Raw genomic sequence first — 22,864 nt, 5'->3', positions numbered from 1 at the left:
CTATTCTATGCCGATTTAGAGCTGTTGGAGAAAAATAAATGTGAATTAAGTTTACAGTACAAGTGGTCTGTTTTGAAAGATCTGGAGAGGGAAGATACGTTGATCTTTAACACCTGGAATAGTATTCCTGACTCATATGATCAACTGAAGAAATTAGCGTTTGCTGTTCTTTCCTTATTTGGGTCTACATAATGATGCGAACAATCATTCTCAAGCATGAACTTTATCAAGAGTAGGTTAAGAAATCGGCAAAGACAAGAAAAAAAAGCTTCTTAGTTTAAGCTTCCTTAGACAAAATTTTACATTTTTTTCTGTTTAATATTTATATTTTCTTCCGAATCCAGCCTAAAATTTAATAAAACCGATAACAAATAAAACATAACTGTGTTTTTTTCTTCTGCAGATATCTAACGGTTGAAGATTGTTGCTTCAGAAAAGCATGGATTAACTAAACATTTTTTATGTCAGGACTTGACGCGAAGTGGAAGATCATACAATGATCTTAGTAATTTAATTTTTTTATGTAACAGACTACAGTAATAAAGTTAAATATACCCTTGATTCAATCCCTTTTCAAAAAGACTTTAATCAAATCTTGTACCAACTATATTTTCGTTTTTTTAATTTGTCACCTTCGCTGGAATAATAATGGCTAATAAGCACTTGCAAGCAGCGAAGGTTGTACTTGTATGTCATGGACATTATTGGATGCGGGACCCGTTCGACCTTGCTGATACGCATGTTAGGCATTGTCAAAACGTCCATTATTTTTTAATTTGTACTGTTGGTTCATTCTATGACCATTTTTCCCCGTAGTAGTTAAATCCGTAAACCATTAAATTATCCAGACTATATTCGAAAGGCTATGAACTCTGGGGGTCCCGAACCTTCATCGTGACCTTTTGTCTGCGGTGAGAAACCACCCTACGATGGAATTCAGAGCCTCCATAAAGGATCAAGATCATCATCAGCCGGGTTACTTTAATCGAAACGGTTGAATGGACCTCTAGGAAGCAGGGATTTCGATCCTCGAGGTCTTCACAATATTCTAAGCATTCTGTTAAGTTGTCTATTAACTTACGTGTGGGGATTTCACGATGTCAATCTGTAATCTTAGGTATATAGTTTTAAGTACCTTTCCTAGTCACATCAATGACTCTATAGCCAACCTTCGCCTGGTCCATTTTGTCCACACGTAATTTGATTAACAACGCCTGTCATGTACTCAGTGTGAGTCCATTGAAGTTTAAGGTCGTTTAAGGCTACATGAATTGGACTTGTGAACTTTTGTGACATACAAGGAGCTATGACCATTCATGTCAGAACTTCTGTAAGGGTTTGATATTTTGGGTGTTGGATGGTGGAACGACACAGAACTGCTATGTGTGGTCAAAACTTTTGTTCAAATTTTGTTCCTTCATCATTATAGTAGTCTAAGCATTATATTAATGGCTCTTAAGTCTTATATCATGTCTGCTTTTGCATTATCCGTACCATATTTCAAGTCAATTTTTGTCTTAAACTTTCTATACTATTATTTGATAACAGTTTGGTGTCTTATAACGATTGCGGTATGTTCTGGGTTGGTGATAATGACAGTACTGAGATGTGTAGAGTAAACGGTATGAAGGAAGGAACCAGGTACCCTTGCGCCTTCTTGTATTGGGCTAACCGAATATTCGTCGCCGCAATCTGAAGGAGCGCTGTTCAAATTCCTGGACTCCTAAAAATAAACCTGTTTAGATTTTTTGTTCGACAACGGACTGTCACATTTATTTTTGTTTTTGTAAACTATATAATTAAAGAGTAAGTCATTTTGTCGATACTATTTTAATACGTAACGTCCCTCTCAGTCTCGTACATTTAGGAATGACATCTATGAGTATGTCACACAGCTATTTTGGACTGTCATTGTTATCGCTTGTTGTTTCTTGGTCCAAGTTTTTTCTCGTTTCTTGAAATCGGATAAAGTCGATAAACTCTTAATGATCTGGATACGCTTGGTTCATATTTCCCAGACAGAGAAATAAGACTTTCTTATTCTTATACACCAGGGTCACGATAATACGAACATAGGCTAATCCGAACGGACTTCGCGGGATTATTTTGGTTATTGGTTAGCACATCGTCGTAATGCGCTGACATCCACTACCAGGCCTCTTTTGGTACTTCCAGTCTCTCGGAATCGGACTAAAGCCCGGGAGACCACGCTCTGAGAACTAACAACTGCCTCTGCGATATCCACCTGCCGGTGAACTCAAGTGGTTCGAGAATCTTTCCAAGATTAAAGAGAATACAACTGGATTAAATGGAGAAAAGACGAGAAAAAGTGTTTGTTTACAAAATGAATATTCTTCGTGTTTACTTAAGAATAAATTACAATATCCCTATTCATTTTTGAGCTGTTTACATTCTTTCTCCCTCCCTCTATCTCTCTACTTTGGTTGTATGTTACCTGTTATTACCTTTTGAATTAAAAAAGTTAAAAGTATCATTGAATAAAAGAATCAATCGAAAATTATTACAAAATCCCCTCTGAAAATGGCGAAAAAACGAACCTGATGAAATCTGGTCTACCAAAAAATGAAACTTGGCGGACCAAACTATATCAAGTCCATTACTCCGCAGACCACTAGAAGCGATACGCAAAAACCCACGAAACTATGTTAGGAGTCTGAGGTTTCAATGTTTTAAACTTTGTTTTTAGATCAAAAGCGATAAACGAAATGCAACAACTTGGCAGGTGGTCATGGCATTAGGATCGTTTCGTCGCATTTGCCCATTTTTAAATGTCCATAATGCTCAACGTTATAAGCCTTTTTCTTGCTCCGGAGAGAACAGATGACTGAGTAATTAATTAACGTTATCTCAGATCTACTCGAATGGTAAAATACAATTGCAATTAAGAGTATTATATTGCCATCTGTCATACGATGAGAGATCAACAATACAAACCGAAGAACCACATTTTTATTAAGTTAAAAGCACACACACCTTGTTTTACATGTGCTATTAAGTTTAACGTTCGAACAAATAAATGTAAATAACGAACGATTATTTCGCATACTTAGAAAGAAAAGTTTTCCCCACATTTTTTCAGGCCTTACTTTTACTATATTTATTACTGATCAGTTAGGCCACCGTGTATTGTATCTTAGGAAGTTGTCAGGGATATAAGTAGGGCGAGGCGTAACACAAACCTACCACTGAAGATGGTGAAAAGCCGAAACGCTTTGACACGCCACAAACTAATCGGATACGACCAAACAAGTCACATTGAAGACCTTGAGAATCCAAGCTTAAGATTTGCCTGTGCAGCATTTTGTGAACTTTAATTTTGAACCTATATGACATTGAATGTCAAGTAAGTCGTCGGATAAAGAGGATGGCGTCAGTTGTTGTAGGTTTTGAATAGATTGGGCCCTAGGGTGTACCCCTGCGGCACTCAGGTTTTTGTCTGTTTGAACTGTCACTTCTTAATAATTGCCTTTACATAGAATAGTCTTTTAAACAAATAATACATCATTTAATGAACATGGCAGTTAAGAAATTCGTGTATTTCAAATGGGCAGGGGATCGCATCGCGGGAGTAGGCTTTGAATAGTATGAGCTCTAAGATGGACCTCTGCGGTACCCCAGTTTTTTAAATTTCTTATTAATTGCCTTTATACTAGTTTTTAATCAAATGATTTATCTTTAATGAATATGGCAGTCAAGAAAGTCGTACAATCAGATGGGCAGGCAGAAGGGCGTTTTAAATCTGCAATGTACCTATTGCTTTCATGTGACTCTCTATTTTAGACTTTAGTTCGAAAACTGCATTTCATATCGGTTTCTTTTTTATAGTATATAGTACATTTTAGAGTATTATCATATTGAAGGCTAATAATTAATTATATCGTAGATAATTTCTAGTTAAATTAAAAATAAAAATGAACAGTTAACAGTAACTGGTACGAACACGGTTTGTAACACATGACTGAATTCACATTAACAAAAATAGAACATAATATAGCATTTTATTTTAGAAATTCATGTTTTCGAGAATAATTCTGGAAGAAAATGGAAAGCTGACATAATAAAAATCCAATTTCTTTGCACACCATGCCACCCTTCGTTGTTTGAATGGGAAATGTTGAAGTAGTCCAGATAATGTCCGAGGGAAGTGAAAAGCAGGCACTTCTCACGACAGTTCTTTGTACCTCCGCTGCAACAGACGAAATCGGAGTAGAGAAAAATGCCGAAGACGAGGTCATCGCAGACGAGCGGGACGCCGTATTGACTGGGAGGGCAGACGTTGAATTCCGCGCCGACCGGGGAAGTGCAGATGATCGAGTTACGCTGTTCGCCGACTGAGCCGGTGCAGTTTACCGGTTGTACTTCGAAGAAGAGCACGTTCATCGCTCCGGAACCGCTGGCTCCGACGGCGTAGCACAACGAGTTAAGCACGAGGATCCGGGTCCAAAGGTCCTCCAACATCTCCCCCGTACTTATCTCCATCGGCTTGATGGTCGCGTCGATCACGAAACCCTCGGACAGTTCGACCAAAGCCACGTCGTTCTCGTTGGGTCCGTCACGGCCTTCGACGAATTTGGCGTGAATGACGACCTTTTTCACAAGACGCCACTGCTTCTGCTTCATCTTGTAGACCCAGCCGGCGTGGACCGACGACTTATCCGGACGGACGGACTTGATCGTCCACAAGTAAGCCGACGTGATGACCGCCTTGGCCGTCACCAGGACCCCCGATGCGTGAAACCGCTTCTCCCCTTCTACCCAAATGCAGACGAAGGACGGAAAGTCTTCCCAGCTGGCCAGATTGCCCTTGAAATGGTTTCCCGTGCCGTGCGAATCATCAGCAAGAATTGTAACCGATTTCGCAGCAAGAATCATTAAAACATAAATCACCATTTCTTCTTAGATAAACAAAAATTTTTATCTTTGTGTTATACACTTTTGAAATTTTCAGAAAAAACATTGTACACATTCCAAGCAGCTGTGGTTTTTATAATTTCGGACCGCTTTCTCTTTCCTAGCTCCCATTTTAATAAATATACCAAAATTACACAGTATACTTTGTCCAGTACTCCAGACACACGTTCTTTTTTGGAAAATTGCAGTTTTGTTTATATCTAACAAACCAACCGTGTGCATGTCGGATTTCTGGAAGTGAATTTTGGAGTTGATCCCAGGGTGTTCCAGTTGAGAAAAAATGCGCAAAACCCCACCCAACTCATCATATGAACACAGAAACACAAAACAAAAATAATTTGTAACTGTACTTTTTAGGCTTCATTAATTAAAAACATATTTTTTTAACTTCATTTATTGTATCTACAGCTGTACGTGTAATATACAACCAGCAGATTGGATTTCAATTTTTGTTAGTGGCATTACGGGCAGAAAGCTACCCATTGACAACCACTCTGGATTAATAAAACCATTTAAGAGGTCTCATACATATTTTTTTCGAGACGTTTACGTGTAATTGTGGGGAATGGAGTAATCGTATTTCTGTGTAAGTGTGATTTTGTAATTTATTATGAAAACGGCTATGTTTTGATGGATGAAACAATTGTTGGCATGTGAAGGTCTCTGTGAAGTGTGTTACTGTTTAAGTAAAAAAGGGGCAGGAACAATTAATCTTAAAATTTCGGATTGAAAACTTTGTAATCTTTGAATATTGGACTATTTGGCCGATCCAGAAGCTTGGCACCCGTACATCCAAACAGGTTTGAGTAAGTATGTGTATGTCGAAATTTTTGAATTTAATAATTATTTGAAGGTTATGAGATGCGGTCTGGTTTGAAGTAGGTTTTAGCAAAACATTTTCTTTATCGTGCCAACGTTTCCATCTTTACTGAGATCATCTTCAGGGCTCAAAGTGTTTGTTTTCTGTGTAGATGTGTCATTCTTGTGCGTCGTTTTGAGAGTCCCAGTGAGATATTGACCACACGGTCTTCAACAGAGAGCAAAGTGGACCGGACTTGCTGTCACTCCTGGTATTCTCGCCAAAGACTTCAGCAGACCTGAACTGCTTACTTTAAAAAAAAATATAGCCTTATAAGCATATTTTTTATGCATATTAGCTAAGGAGATGATATATTAATGCGTATGCGTATTGTGAAAAAAAGGGCCAGAGGCGACGGTGGGAATCGAACCCACGACTGCGGGATCTACGAGCCGAGAGTCTGTCACATTAACCACAACTGCTTACTTAGAAACATAATATTTACTGCAGAAACCGAATAAAATGTTTTTTTGATGATGATGATTTAACGATTAATGATTTCATGATTTAATTTGATTTATAATTTTTATGTAAAGTGCGGTTGAGATGAAAAATGCCCAAAAGAGGTAACTTAAGAGGTTAAAAAAGTTCTAGGTCGAGAAGGTAAGTTGTCCTGGGACCGAAGTTCCGGTATCGTAAGTGGTTAAAGTCGGAAGAAGTGGGTTGTTCAAGTCCCACTCGTGACACTAATTTTTCATCTCAACCACACTTTACATAAACATTATAGCATGTACATCTCGGCCTATCGTAAAAACGGATAACTTAATTCAACTTATGTCAGCGTCATCATGGAAGCTGGTTCGACCCACTACAGCGCTAATGTATATGATGAGCAGGCTAAAAACTACTGCTAACTAAACATTGACAAAAACGGCAATATAGAAACAATGAATAAACTAGTAAGCAAAACACACACAGAACGAAACACTACAAAACAGACATTAAATGTAAACAAACACAATTGGAAAACCCCTGAAGCTAAACATCGAAAAAAATAAATCATTAGCAAAAATGGCATATACACAACAATCAAGTGAGTGAGGAACAAGGTAAAATCATCTTTGTTGAGTCAGTCACACTGCTGTCTGTCAGACGTGTTATCTTTCAGTGGTTGGCTAGGACGGTTAGCCAGTTAGAGGCAACTCCTTCCTTCCATTTATTCCCAACACCACTGAAGATGACATACTGAAACGCGTCTGACAGGTTAAACAGCGACGGTCCAACCAGGATGAATAGAATCGACCCAACTCCCCCGCAGATCTGAAGCATAAATTTCAGCAATTGTAATCCGTTTTCTAAGGTGCTTCTCTTCGCCAGACGCGTTTTCCACCATTTTCATTGGTTAATAAGGGATACTACGGAGAAGGGGGAGTACGGAGACAAACGAAAAAATTGAGGATAGACAGATCAGGATGATCAGAAAACGCCGAACTAAAGGTAGATCAACCCCGGTCTTCCAGAAGAAATCCGACAAATACGATGTCAGAGGCGTTCCACCAATTCGCCTTCTATGGTGGTAGCTCAGGGATGTAAGCAAGGTGAAGCATCTAATCTAACTAAATAATAGAGAAATCGTAAAAAAAAAGTTGATACTCAACAACTTGAATCTAAATCTATATCAAAATTATAGAAATAATTCATAAAATCGAACAAATAGAGGAGATAAAACGTTGTGAGTACGGCAATAAACAAACTACAGCGCGCTGACAGTAAACTAAGAAACGCGACGCTGGCGCACTTCTGCTAGAGTCAGTCGTCGTTCTCCAAGGGCCGTCAGAACAGCTCCAGACCCTGCACAGACATGACGGACAGAGAAGGAAACGTCTTAGAGATCTCCGGGCCACCGGCACCACAACTCGACGCCGACCTCTCCCTCGCCGAAGTCTTACTCTCGTCAATGAGGAAGTACCACGTCAAGTCCATAGCGGAGGTAAGCCCCGATCCATTCCAAATATACAGATTTGTTTCCTGTATCGATGTAGCTAAATTAATACTTTTTTTGCATAATAACTTGAATTATGCAGAAAAAAATCAGAATTGATGCCTTATCCGTGATATATTTTATATATAATAATTAATTATAATGATTATTTGGAGATCGTGAGATGCAGTCTGGTGTCTACCGGTAGGTTTAGAAAAACATTTTCTTTATCGTGCCAACGTTTCAATCATTATTGAGATCATCTTCAGAGCCTGGTATTGATAAACATTTTTTAAATTGTGCAAATACATGTAAGATGTGAGAAAATGAATTTAGACAATGCTCAAAATTTTAGACTCAATCAGAGTATTCGTGCTCACTCAAAGTGTTTGTTTTCTGTGTAGATATGTCATGGTTGTGTACCATGTTGAGAGATTAATGTTTTTTTGTTTATATATGTTTGATTTTGAAGGAGTGGAGAATGAAATGGTAATAGAAATTCATTTTTCTACGAGGAGTCGGTATCTTTGAGGTTAAACGAGCCGACAATCGGAAAGAACGGACCCATTGTTCGGGCTGATTATTCTTTCTTGATTATATAGACGGGGATAATTGGAGAAAGGAAAGCGAAATTGTTGAAGAAGACTACGTAGAAATGTTTGATGTGAGGAATGTAATGTCTGTTTTATATGTTAACCGTCGGTCAAAATCAAATTTTGAAGGGAATTACTACACATATAGGACCAAACTATGAAATTGATTACTGTTTACCAGTAGATAAATAGCCGCACCTGGCAATGTTCCCTGGAATAGATGAAAACCTCGAAAGGTACGATCGTGATATCAGATTTACACAGACGGAAGCAAAATGAACGGCCAAGTCGGTTGCGCAGTTGTAATTTTCAAATATTCTATCAGAATTCACGAGGAAAAACATAAAACGGAAAGTTGGTGCTCCAACAATCAAGCCGAACTTCTGGCTATTCTCGAAGCTTTAACGTGCCTAGAGGGATACAATCCAAACCCTGATAAAAGAACGGCCACATTATGGACAGATAGCCATCCCGATTCAGGACGAGTGGCTTTGAACTCGTTTCTTGTTGAAGAAATCAGGCAACTGGCTTTCCACCTAGAAAATACCGACGGTTGGTCTATAAGCATCGAGTGGATAAAAGCACATTTTGAATTCACTGAAAACGAAGCAGCTGGCACATTAGCCAAGGAGGCAGTCAACAGCAAGAACGAAATTAGGTTTTAGGTGGATTTTAGGTTTAGGATTAGGTATATAAACCCCAAGATGAGACAAGAAAGCAACGATGTTAAAAACAATGATCGGCCACAACAAAAGGGCTTCACATCACAAGGTTCTTCCCAATGACAACTGCCCGAGCAAACTCAACGTTTAAGGACCATTATAAGTCGATCCAAGTGACTGGACACGGAAAAACCGACCATACCTCCATCGTTTCAAGATTATAGAGGGCACAAAATGTCATTGCAGTAATCCAGAGGAACAGACGTGGGATCACATACTGTTCTACTGTACTTTATTTGATAAGCGTAGATCAGAGTTTGAACGGTACGTGATGAATACGGGAGGCGCCTAGCCAACAACGTGGGATAGGCTTTCTTACGTTTACAGTGAACACTCTAAAGTTCCTCGATTCTATAGACTATAATTTACTGTGATATACCCGTGTGGCTAAGTTAAGACAAAATTAGAATAACAATATTAAACTTATTGCTATAAGCACACAAGCACCATATGCTTTATGATTTTCATAGTCAGGCACTTGAGTCAAGACATTCGCCATCTTGGAAGGTGAAGTGATTTCTCATTTTGCTTATATCCTTGAGGAACCGTTGAAAAACAATTTGTGATGTTTCCTATGGAAGCGATGGGGTGATGGATTTGTTTGGCCGTGTCCGATCATCCTGATCTACTCTGGTTGTTTTTTTATCAGAGTTTTTAGGATTTTTTTTGTCGTGTATTTTGGAATGGGTTGAGTCAATGCGTCATCCTGCTTACATCCCCCTGCAACCTTAAGGTGAAATGGCAATGCACCTGTCAATTTGTGTGTTTTCTTCTGGATGTCCGCAGGATGATGGACTGATAATCTTGGTATGTTTTGGTCTGTGACGTGTTTCTGTATAACGCCATCCTCAGCGAACTTTATGAAATGAACAAGTAGTTCGGTCGTTTCTGATCATCCTGAAATATCCTGGGTTCTTTGGTCTTTCATACATGTTTCGGCATTTTGTCATCTTCAGTGGTATTTTTTGCATGGAAGGAAACATTACCACACCCTGCTTACATTTCAGTAGTTGTTTAAAATAAATGGAAGAGTTACCTCACCACCAACGAATTAATTGGCATAATAAACCGAAACAACCTTTCCATTTGTAATATTTCTTCTTTATGAAATTTGGTTGTTTAACCTGTAGTTTGTCCTGTGGTATGTACAAATTCGTAACATTGGTCTGTCAGAAAGATTTGTACAACGACACTAGACTGCNGGGCAGACTTAAATGATCAGGAATAACTAAACAACAAGGTCAACACCCTTGAACCTCAAGAAGACATCTCAGTAAGGGATATCTTGGTTTTGTCCTATGATTTTAGCTTGTATATCTTCATTGTTTTGTCCTGTAAGAAAATATGGAACGTTTCACTGTTTGGGCTCTTAGGAAGACTTAAAAGAACGAACGACAAAACTGCAAATTCAAAACCCAACAGGACTCCAGAAGATACCTAACTTCAATGCATGTTAGATCGTTTCAAGTAATTCTGGTCTTCCAATCCTCGTTTTGCCTGAAAAAGCATCAAAAGTTTCATGATTTGGTTGTCCTTGAAAGTCCTAAATGATCAGCAACGTCTAATCTATAGGTACATCGCAAATTCCAAGAAGATTTCCCACATTAATGAAAGTAGCTGAATCGTTTTTGTTCATTTTGGTCTGTCAACGAAAATATGTAACACTTCATTATTTGGATGTCATTAGCAGATTTAAACGACCAAAAATAACCTGAACTGGAGGTCCAACACACTACAGACGTCAAGAAGATACCATCCAGAGATAATGGTTCATCGTATCCGATGATTTCGGTCTTTCAATTCCCGCTGTTTTGTCCCGTCAAAATATACTAACTTTTCACGATTTTTTTGTGTCTTAAGGTAATCTAAATAACAAAAAAAGACTAACTAGGAGACTAACTAAGATCTAAATAACTAAAAGACTAAAAAAGCTGCAGGTTCAACGCCCTAATGACCTCAAGAAGATAGTAATAGAAACTTGATCGTTTCCGATTATTTTTATCTGCCTATCCTCGATGGATTTTAATTAGTCAAAATATGTGTTAAGTTCACGATTTTGGATAACTTAGACGGACTTCAACATCTACAGTCAGTTTACGCCATTGTCCGGTAATGACAGTCAAGTAATTTTATTGCTTCGCGAATAAATCAACATTTTGGACACTGTTTACGTTAAAATGTTGAGTAGTATGAGAGAACATTGATTTAATCCACCCAGGCGAAAGATAATAGTGAATATTTTAACCAGGATTTCACCCACGATAAGCCAGTAAAAGTTTTAAATTTTGTAGTATATTCCTGATGTCTGTAGAGTGTTGGGCTTGTCATTTCTGGTCACCCAATACAACCAAATTCGTGAATAACTACCCTGGTTATTTCTGCTCACTGAACCTAAAACACCTAAAATCTTCAAGGAACAAGCATTTGGGAATGGGAAACGATCTAATTTCTATTATTGCTAGGTATCGTTTTGAAGTCTGTACGATGTTGGACCTGTAGGTTGGTTAGTTATGATCATTTAAGTTTAAAAAGGAGGGTAAAGTGGACCGCTTCCTCGTAGTGCCCCTTAGTAAGCTTCAGCAGATTTAAGGGTACTTGGTAAGCATGTCATGTAAGCTAGTTCGGCTAATCGGTATGACGTGGCATAACACGAGCTACCAAGTCAAAGTGCAAAATACACTGTCGGAGGATTTTAGAGTGGGTGCGGGCCTGCGGCAAGGAGACCTTCTATCATGGGTCATCTTCGATCTATGTTTGGAAAGAGCGGTGCAGGCTATTAGAACAAACCCAGGCGGCACTATTTATAATAGATTAACGCAACACAAGGCATGTACGACATATTAATTATAGCAAGAATAAAGGCGGTACTGGGAGGAGCACTGCAAGAAGCCAGCAACAACGCGGTCTGGAAATTAACGAGGGCAAAACTAAGTATATAAGAACCTCGAGAACCCGTGGATGTGGAGAAGGACCAATTCAATTTGGAAATCATAGTTTCCTAGTAGACAGTAATTTTAAATATCTAGGGTCTTTGTAACAAAGAATAATGATGTATGGGCAGAAATAAAGGCGAGAATAGCGGCAGGGAATAGATGCCTGTTTGCGGTACAAAAGGCTCTGCGGTTCAAGGACCTCGCAAGGCTAAGATTGTTACAAAGCGACTCTAAGCCCAATAGGCTAGCGAAACGGGTGTTGAGTAAAGAAAGTGAAAAGATTCTTGGGGTATGGAAAAGAAAAGGCTAACAAAAATATTCGGCCCGAAGTGTGTAAATGGCGAATGGAAAGTACGCAAGAATATGTGGTGTTTGGTGACCGTTAGCCGATGATTATTTGAAGATCGTAAGGTGCGGTCTGGTGTGACGTAGGTTTAAGAAAAACGTTATCTTTATCATGCCAACGTTTCGGTCTTTATTGAGATCATCTTCAGGGCTCAAAGGGTTTGTCTTCTGTGTAATTGTGCCATTCTTGCGTGTCCTGTTGAGAGTGCCCACTGTCCCAACAAGTTGAGTTAGTGAAAGCTTGTTATTTATGCCCAATTTGCATAAAGCTAGGGCAACTACAAGTTTTATCAGTCATTATCTAAAAACCCACAATTGGCGTCAGGGGTTTATTCGCTTGCATTTATTTCGTTTTATTTCCCCATGTGTAAAAAGTACACTGTACGTCAACGTACAGGCAGTGCATATGTTTTATAAACGTATGAATAAAAAATTTAATCAAAAAGGGCCAGACTAAAATAGCATCGTCGGGTTAAACTTCCGGTGAATGGACAATAAATCCCATTTGTAATAATAATAATAATAATAATCCCATTGGGGTAATAATATAAGTTCGTGACATTTTCATCATTCATTTCGTTCAGTTATTAAAAATTAAACGGAACATTTCGTGCCGCGAGATGTTCTTCAAATAGGATTTTTTCGCTAATTATTTTTTAAAGCGTTGAACAATTATTAACCTATCGATCTGTGGTTTCCTATAAATCCTCTGATGAATCAAGTCGGTTACGGAAAAAAATAAATCCGCGCATATCCGCTGGATTAGGGCGATCCACTAACGTATTGATCTGTTTAGACCAATTCTCTGATAAGACGGCCCTGAGGGAAAAAGTGTCACATCTCTACTATCAATCAGCCAAAATTTTACCATCAGCCTCCCGAATTTGTGTATCAATCTGCTACTTATAGCTCACTGTGCTAAAGTTTTGGCAACATTTTGGCTAATTCCCAGTATCAACATGCCATGTTTATAATTTATCTATCAGTCCAAATTTTAGCATCACCTGCCGAATTTTTTGGTCAACTGCTAAATCGTTAACACCACACTGTTAAAGTTGTAACACATGTCTGCCCAATTTCTAATTTATAGTATCAAACTGCCAAAAATGTTTAGTGTCAACCTGTAATATTTTAACTAGATTGATTAGATATGGCATAATCCAGACAGTCTTTAAATATTTTTGAACATATTTATTCTTCTTCTTGTAGTCGATAATATTTAAAAATATCCACAATAGAAAATTATTTTTAAAAAATATGTGTTTCAAAACATAATGTTATTGTATGTATCTTGCATGCATACAATTCTTTCCTATCCACTAGCAATTGTACATACGCACTGTGATCATTACTGCTTTTATATTGATCGTTCAGAAATGTCCAACATACTAGTTATTTCTGCTTTATTTGTTTTTAAAATCATGCAAATGCCTGTTTTCTTTGTCACAAGGTAATGTTAAAATGTGCCTGTGTATCTTCGTATGAAATGTATGCACCCATGAAGCTAATGAAAGGCCTTAATATTGTTTTGTCCATTTTTGTAGAAGAAATGGCGTCTCTCATGGAACTTGTGTCACCTACCGTCGTATTCACAGAGGGCGGCAAGACTTTGTGCAAAGTTGAAAACGCGCTCACGCTCATATCAGCTGCACCGCTTCTTGTTGTCTTCTCAGGGAGAAGACACAGCTACCTGACATTCCAGGTACATTTAGCTATAAATAGCTGAGAATAAAGGTTGTTACAAAACTAAAATATTAATTTCAGGCCCTACTACAACCGAATGACCCGGAGTTCAGACCGTCTATATCCAACCCGGAGGACCACGTTGCCTTCGTACTATTCACTTCTGGCACCTCGGGCCTCCCAAAGGGCGTCATGCTGACAGATGTGTACCTCCTTCAGAACATGCCTCATTTGTAAGTATCCTATGTTTGTTTGGCAACATAAGCTCTCTTATATCACAATGAACAGAAATTCACACTTCCATCAATATAATAATTGACCGGTTAGACCTACGAACTCCTATGATCTTTAAACAATCATCAAATCATTTGAAAAGCCTGCATTTAATGAATGTTCGTTCCAAGAAAGCTTGTGCTGTTGAAGGTATTTATTGACTGACAATAGCTGGTTTTGTATTAAAAAAGTAAAAATTTACAGTTCGAGGAAAATTGACAAGCAGCCGACTACTTTGCTGACATCGCCCGTCTTTTGGATGAGCGGCACTACGATACTACTGGGGTCATTGATTGGAGGACTTAAGCTTGTCTTTGTACGAGGCCCTCCAAAGGAAGTGGAACTCCTCAGCTGTATACAGAACTACAAGGCCAACATATGGTTCTCCCTGCCAATGACACTCAATGCACTGCTGGACTTCCCGGGTAAAGACGCGTATGACTTAAGCAGCTTAGTCATTCTAAGTGTTGGCGGGGTGATCCTCAGTGCAGACAGTGCTCTTCGCATTCAAAAGGAGTTGTTCAGGAATAAGATCTCCATCCTACAAGGATATGGTAATTAGCTATTTCATTTTTCATTTTTGAATTATCTTTATTGTTGTGTCAACATTTATAATTTTAGCCTGAAAACAACACAATAAAGTCAATAGTTCCTAAAAAAATATATTAGTTAATGAGGTTTGAATTGAAAAATAGGGATCCAGGATTAGATAATTTAAAGCTACAGAAAAGTGCGGTTGACTTGCAAGTCATACAGTCTGGAAAAGATCTAAGGAGAACATAAAAGGGTCATATTTAAAATAGTCAGTGAATGCATCCAAAATCTTCAAAATGTGGGTAAACATAACGACCTAACAATATCTTGGGTGCCAGGGCATAAAGGAATTCCCCGGAGTGAACAAGTAGACCACCCAGCTGGAAGGGGATAAGCAAAACGTAGATTCCTACATCACAAATACCAAAATGACAAGTGGACAGGCTCCAAGGGTACGAGATACAGTAATTAAAGAACCCTCACCCAAAACTAGCAAAGCACAGTTAAACAGTGCAAAACTGAAGGGAAGATAGAATTAGACACCAGCCACTGGTAACTAAGAAAACAGCATGGGTATATTGAATGATGACACCATTTTTAGGTTATGCGATGGTTAAGGAGAAACTGCCACCCATTCATCTTTGAATCTCTCAATGGAAACATGACCTAGGTACCAAGAAGACCCAAGAAAAAGAATTGCAACAATGTCAGTGAAAGATCTAATACTTCTTAAAAGAAGAATCGAATCAATTAAAATGGCCTAACACACCGGACTACCTTACTAATGAACATGTTTCTATATTGCAGAATTGGGGTTGGGAATTTACTTCCAGAATCATGCTTATGTTTATGTTAGACTTTTTTTAATAATCCCTCCTCCTTCCCTGTCATACCTAAGGGAGACCCTATACTGGCTGACCTGCCATTCTCTAAACTTAATTCAGAAGGGCACATGGGATTTGTGGTTTTGGGGCTAAACTTCCCTCCAATTTCCTAGCTGATTGCTGAGGAATTAGGAGTGAAAATGAACTTAAAAATGAGCTTTGAATTTTAATAAACTAAATGGGTACTCCCCTGCTGTTTCTCTCTCACAACAGGTTTTGTCAAGAATTAAATTAATTAATTAAATAGGAGCTAAACTATTTAACATAATAGGTATATTACGTTCATATATTGCATACTCAAAACTTTATTTCTGACAAATTTTAAGTAAATATTAAACTAAATGGGAGAAATAACCCAATTTCCCTATTGTGTTAGCAATCTAAATACTTATCAGTTTTTCCTTCCTTTCTCCTTTCTTTCTTCTTTTTCCTTTATTCTTTTTTTTATCTTTTTATTAACAAAATTCAAGATCGGTTAGAACAGCAGAATTGTAAAAAAACCTGTGTACTTTGTTTGGTCTAAAAGTAAAAAAAATACCACATCAACCAGTAGTTTTTATTACACTATAATAACTGTTTTAAAAACTAATTAACAATAAATTTTCAGTTATTTTTAAAATCATTCCTTCAGCATAGTTTAAAAATTAATACGTTGCAATTTTTTTTTTTAATGCCGCACTGTAACTTTATTGGTGTTATTGTCAAACGTTTGTTTCAAAGGTTAAATCAAAACTTTTTTTAAAGATAATTTAATCTTTATTTTGTAGGAATGACTGAAATGGGAGTCATTGCGACTGGCCTCCCGGGGCTTAATAAGCCTGGATCATGCGGAGTGCTCAAACCAGGAATTAAATGCAGGGTCAGCGTGCTTGTTTTATTTATTTACTTTTTATTTATTTAATGATTACTAATGTTTCTCCATTAAGACTTGCTTTAAATCAATACAATGTTCTTGTAAAACAAGATTAAACTGAAACAGATTGAGGATTTGGAAACCGGTGATTCACTCGGGCCAGGGCAGGAAGGCGAGATCTGCCTAAAATCACCGTTCATGATGAAAGGGTACATCAACAATCCCGAAGCTACAGCAGCCACTTTTGACGATAATGGATGGTTTCATACAGGAGACATCGGCTACTATGACGAGGACGGGTTTTTATTTGTTATTGACAGGCTGAAGGACCTGTTCTTTTACAAATCTTATCAGGTTCTTTTTACTTCTTTCTTTTAAATTGTCTTAATTGAAAGTTTATCAATATTTTTATTTCAAAGAAATTATCTTAAAGCAAATGTAATAAAAAATGGGTCTCATTGCTTGTTTCGGGTGGTAGTCTGACAGGAGGTCAGGACTAAAGCATGGGTGAGGTAGAACATTCCATTCATTTTGGAAAAATTTTGCTTTGTATAAATATAGGTGGGTATAGTCTTGATTCAAAAAATAACATTCTTCCTTTTCATCAAAGTCCCAGAATCTTGTATCTTGTTTTCTCTAAAATATTTTCATAAATTAAAAATTACAACTATATAAACTCGTTAGATTGCTCCTGCTGAGATAGAAAACGTCCTGCGAACACATCCTGCTGTCAAAGATGTAGCTGTATTCGGCATACCACACCCGATCGATGGTGATCATGCGACTGCCTTCGTCGTAGCAAACAAGGCCATCTCGGAAACCCAGCTGCTCGAGTTTGTAGCAGGTAATGGAAAAAGGTTTTTTTTCTGTCTTTTTAATTTAACGGTATTGAAAACAAAAATTCTCCCAGAGAGGGTACCAGAGAAGAAACAAATCCATGGAGGGATCAGGTTCGTCGAATTCATCCCAAAAACGTCGACGGGAAAACCGAAAAAGAAGGCACTCAGGGCCCAACTTTTAGAGCTGGAGGGGACGAATTTTGTGTAAGAACAGCAACTCTCTAAATAATTCAAATATATAATTAAACAAAATAAAATCACTAACAAGTTAGAAACTAACAGTTTGAAATAAAGTCGATTAACAACATTTTACTTTCAAGTTTAATCACCAAAATCAGCAATGACCTCTAATTCTTCTTGTAAAAAAAATCCTCTGGTTTTAACTCTTAATTATTGTTTAATTGTAGACAGGGTAGATAATTTTAAAGTATGTGAAAATTGATTTCTGCCAGATATTTGTTTGTCTATTCTTGCTGTATGCTTGATTGCGTTTTTCTTAAGATGCTGAAGATATCTGAGGCTCATTTTATTGACATACAGTAAGAATGGTCAGATTATTCAACCAAAATTGGGAAAAAAGAAACTTCTTAATAATAGTAAGGCTGGGAGTGTGTGAGATGACGTCTTACATGAGGGTTTGTGTGATAGGATGATTATTTGTGAAATTACTTGAAGCTTCTTTTTTTGTCTACTTCAAGGACATTAAAGTTATTTTAGATGGTAAGATTGGATAAATAGAAAGGAGCACTGACAATGGTTCGGAGAATTTGGGTTTAAGGGATGGTTAGGGATGCTGAAGAGCAGTAGTGATTAAGTTTACAATGACTAGTGAAATGGTAATGTCTGAACCCTAACCGGTCGTAATGTACTTAAGCAGAAGTTTTTCTAAGGTTTTGTCCATTAACATCAATAGACTAATTGGATGGTAGGATGATGAAAAGTTTTGAGGTTTTAGAGTTTGGAATCCTCCTGATTAGAGAATTTATCAGTGGGATGGGAAGTATGTGGTTCTTAGGACAGAATTGTAAATTTAGGTAAAGAGAAATGCTTCTCTTTTTTGGAGGAGATACTTGTTTGTATGTGAATGTTTTTGGTGTGGAGATAGAGATGATAGATCGTGTTCTTCTAGTTGTATTGAAGACCATTGAGGACACAATGGTGAGTTGAAATGCTGGATAAACAGGAGGCAGTAAAGTAAGTTTGTTCTTCGTCAGACAGATTAAGAGCATCGTCAGGATCTTTATAAAAAGGAACAGATTTAAAGAATAGGTTGGTGCTTTAACATGCATGTTTTGAGGTTTCCTCTTGGGGTCACCAAAGGGATGAACCTGTAGTTTGGTCGTTTTGATTTTGGTCTCACAGACTGAATATAACAGTAAGAATAGGCCAGACCAAAATGATCAGAAATTACCAAACTATAGATAGATATGTGTAAAGTTTCTTTTTAAATTCTAAGTTGTTCAAATTTGTAGATCCTTAATTTATATTAATTACAATTAATCCCAGTCTATTATTAAACTTATCAACACTTGTTTATACCTAAAACAGAGCTCGCAATAAGAAATAAGTATAATTATTTAGTTGTTACCTTTAGATTACAAATGCATTTGCTTTTCTAACATTCCACTTAAAAAATATTAACTAACAAACTCATTCAACAACTGACAATTTTCAAAAAAAAAAAAAAAAAAAAGCCAAATTGTTAAAACAAAATTTAATTTCTTGCTTTATACCTAAATTATTAATATTTACGGATTTCATCCAGTGTAAATTGCCAAAAATTTGACATTTTTTGTCTTATATCAAGCACTCTGCACACGACTTTATTCCAATTTACACAACATAATTTTTACATACACAGGAAACGACCTTGGATGTCGGTGACACGGGCAAAGAAGAAAGCACCAAACAAACTACAACTCCTCCGTAGTCAATTCACATCGTGTTCATAAGACACAAAACCCGAGTATCGCCAAATGATTTACATAATGACCTGTTGAACACACTTGGCTGACACAATAGCGAGAACAGCAAGCCATGGCATACTACACTTAAAACTAGACGGCGAAGGATGGCGGACTTTCTTCCTCGCCACAATAAAAAATATTTTAAAAGAAGGCGCATACACGAAGAGATATGCCCAACTTTTCCATTCGTACCGAAACATGAAGAATGAGATTTACATTGATTTAGGGCGAAATATTTACGGCAAAACTTAATATATTAAGTACTTAAATGTAAAAATTGTTTTATACGATACTTATTTTTGTTACAGAGATTCCAACAGTCCTACAGTTTAGCTACACGGTGAATTATTTTTTGTAGACACTTTTATGAAGTTAATGCTCACTGAATTAGAAAATAAATAATTTATTTATATCACAAAATTTTGTGACATATGCACTGAGTATTCAATCTGTCAGTAGTGACCATAAAATTAGAATTAAACATTTTTTTAATGCTTTTAAATGCCTTGGCCTAAGAGTACAATTCCATTTTTCTTTATCAAAAAACACTGATAATGGAGATAGTATATTTTCAACTAATTGTTTTACCCATTTTAAACAGTTTCAAGTTACTATTTTTCAAAACCATCTTTGTTATGTAACAAAAGAACAATTATGTTGACAAAAATTCAATTTGATTAGAAATATATTTTTTAATGGTCTATAATTCACTTAATATTAGAGAATAATTGTAAAGAGGATATTAAATATAAAATTTTATTGAAAATACTAATCCAAAGAATGAAAAACTATTGTTAATTACTTTGACCAACAGGATCAGATTGAAAATAATTCACAGATTTTTCCCTCAATGAAATAAATATAATAATAAATAAATTTGGATAAATATATATTTTTTACGTTAACTGTGGATGTTGCTTTTCCACTACCAGATCCTGACATAATTTATTTTAGACTCTTTGAAATATAAAAATTTTGTTTCTATTTTTTAAATCAATATTATCTATTAAGTTGCTTGATGACAAAACTGTTTGTTTTTGCTCAAATAATTAATAGTTACAGTAAGGTGACACTTGGGGCAAACATTACCCCCTCTACCTTCCCTGTCATGGCGTCTGGCGAGACAGTTTTTACCACTTCTTTTCCTCCTTCCAGACACCCCCACCACTACTAGGAGTGACGTCACTGATTTTCCAATGTTTTGACGAGTGACGTCACTTAATTTTTTCACCACTATGGTATTTGATGAGGTTTTTTTCCCACCATATTGTGTCATGGGTTAAGAAAAACTGCCGGTTTGAAGAATATATTATTTATTTATATTATTTATAAAGTGTTACAATTAAATGAATTCAATTTCGTGGTCGCCTTTGTATACTAGTGACATTTTTCGTTGTGTTTCGCCGTACGAAGTTAACACGTCAGCGGTGATTATCTCGAACGTTTCGGGAGGAATACTCTCGTTGAAGAAGTCTCCGATGTAGTAGGTCCGAAGTATTCAAGGTCGGCGTAAATGGCATCGCCGTATTTCGTTGGGATTTTGACCAAACCCTTCACCTCGTAAGCGAATCCTACGTTTAAATCGGAAATTTTTCCAATTCTTTTTCGAGCAGTAATTTGGTTGAGAGCACGTACGAGTTTCGTAGAGTCCATCTATGTGAAATTAAGGTAAGTCAATATCTGTACGAAATAAATAAAGTTATGTATTGATATGTATTACCTTGTTTTATTTGGACGACCTCCTTCAGCGAACGCCTACGACGAAATGAACTTGGTTTGATCGACTGCGCATTATATTATCAAACGTAGACTTGCATGTTCCTGCATGTCTAATCCCCAAGTCCATCAAAGCAATATGATGAAAATAAAAGTGCTAAACAAACAAGTTCATGCATGTCTTTCCAGATCGTGAATTATTTTTTGTTATTATTCATCAAATAAAATAAAACGAAGACATGTATCTCTCTTTGTTTGTAAAGCCAACTCACTACGGCAAAGTGGAGATACGACGAGGAGGAGATTTGAAATTTGATTTTCATACAACAATTTTGGTTTGCAGGTTATTTACGACCTCGCCAGGGACCGTCCAATCGCTCAAGTTGACGAGTGTTTAACCACCAAGCCAATGACCTTACATGCAGACTTTCTTACCGTTATATTGAAAATTACTTCAAACCCACAAAAACAAAATATTTTCTACTTAAAAAAAACAAGTGTAAACTTTTCCAGAAAAAAATACTATATATGAAAACACCGTTTAATTTATAACAAAAAAATCCTTCTACAGATACAAAACATGAGAAAAAAAATTGCCTTCTCATTAAAACTATATTTTCTTTAAAAAAATTGCCGTCTTATTAAAACAAAATTCTTCTGTGCGCTAAATTTTTATTATTATTATTATTTTAATATCTCTAATAAATGATTTACGAATATCCAATTAGACAAGGCGTATGCGCGAAAATGTATGCACATCTTTGGCGTAATATTATGGAGTAAACAATGTGTCCCTTCTTGCGCTGGTTTCAAAATTCCAATTTGTGGACAGCCAAAATCTTCGAGGTCTATTTCATTATCGGTGAAATATGAGAGAAACCTTTTCTTTTGTAAGCCTTGAACAAAAATCTTTTTATAACTATCAAGATGATGACGTAAAATCGTATCTAATTGGTCATTGTCTACATCACCAGCGATGTAACCAACTATTTACTTGAAGACTGGACTCGTTTTGTGCACATTCCTCTGGCGGTTTGAAAACCCAATGTTGACTCGAATAGTGGTCAAGATCTACAATCGACATTTCTTTTACAATATATGCATTCGTTGTCCACAAAGCATTGAATTTCTACAACACATGCTCTGTTCGAACTCATGGTAGCAAATGAATTGAAATGTTCTGGCTTTTGGAACTTATACCATTCTATGAACAAGTTCGATGCGCTGTAAACATTTAAGAAATTATTATTTTTAATAAATGAAATAGGTTCTTTTACTGGATGTCCTATTCATGTTTTTTAACTGTAAAACTTGTAATAGGGTCATCGTATTTNTTTAGAGCTGGTGGAGAAAAATAAATGTGAATTAAGTTTACAGTACAAGTGGTCTGTTTTGAAAGATCTGGAGAGGGAAGATACGTTGATCTTTAACACCTGGAATAGTATTCCTGACTCATATGATCAACTGAAGAAATTAGCGTTTGCTGTTCTTTCCTTATTTGGGTCTACATAATGATGCGAACAATCATTCTCAAGCATGAACTTTATCAAGAGTAGGTTAAGAAATCGGCTTATCGATGAGAACTTGGAATCATGCCTAAAATTAAAAACAACAACATACAAACCTGACTTACCCCTACTTTCCAAGGAAATGCAAGGCCATTGTTCACACTAGTGGAGTATTTGTAGTTGTTTCAAGGATACCTTTTATATTATTTTAAATAAATATTATCTTTATGTAAGCGGACGACGGGGCGGCGGCCGAATAATCTCTCGATATTCGCTTGTTTTTCTCTAAGCGACAAGAGATG

At 36.8% G+C, this 22,864-nt stretch overlaps 1 protein-coding gene across 3 annotated transcripts; it reads left to right on the top strand.

The window, feature by feature from the left end:
• The first annotated feature begins 13,568 nt into the window (after window positions 1-13,568).
• LOC106672272 (4-coumarate--CoA ligase 1-like) lies at window positions 13,569-21,556 on the top strand. 3 transcript variants are annotated; one of them, XM_014403567.2, is made up of 9 exons: window positions 13,569-13,755; window positions 13,850-14,007; window positions 14,070-14,221; window positions 14,466-14,815; window positions 16,447-16,538; window positions 16,659-16,886; window positions 17,217-17,376; window positions 17,443-17,575; window positions 21,398-21,556. In XM_014403567.2, the coding sequence occupies exons 2-9, from the start codon at window positions 13,855-13,857 to the stop codon at window positions 21,450-21,452; spliced, it is 1,323 nt and encodes a 440-aa protein (XP_014259053.1). In that variant the 5' UTR covers window positions 13,569-13,755; window positions 13,850-13,854; the 3' UTR covers window positions 21,453-21,556. The 3 variants fall into 3 exon arrangements, with proteins under 3 accessions (XP_014259053.1, XP_014259052.1, XP_014259054.1); XM_014403566.2 differs by lacking the exon at window positions 21,398-21,556 and adding an exon at window positions 19,233-21,054 and having other exon boundaries at window positions 13,571-13,755; XM_014403568.2 differs by lacking the exon at window positions 21,398-21,556 and adding an exon at window positions 19,647-19,734 and having other exon boundaries at window positions 13,571-13,755.
• Window positions 21,557-22,864: the final 1,308 nt, after the last annotated feature.

This window comes from Cimex lectularius, unplaced genomic scaffold, assembly GCF_000648675.2.
Source record: "Cimex lectularius strain Harlan isolate CLEC.00 unplaced genomic scaffold, Clec_2.1 scaffold17, whole genome shotgun sequence".
NCBI lineage: Eukaryota > Metazoa > Arthropoda > Insecta > Hemiptera > Cimicidae > Cimex > Cimex lectularius.
This window is presented reverse-complemented; position numbering and strand designations above follow the sequence as displayed.

Bases quoted from the DNA above. Each gene is read 5' to 3' on its own strand.
- LOC106672272 (XM_014403566.2), top strand. From the start codon at position 13,855: ATGGCGTCTCTCATGGAACTTGTGTCACCTACCGTCGTATTCACAGAG. The intron at 17,377-17,442 runs GTAATGGAAAAA...AAATTCTCCCAG, and splicing joins GCTGCTCGAGTTTGTAGCAG to AGAGGGTACCAGAGAAGAAA. The intron at 17,576-19,232 runs GTAAGAACAGCA...TTACATACACAG, and splicing joins CTGGAGGGGACGAATTTTGT to GAAACGACCTTGGATGTCGG.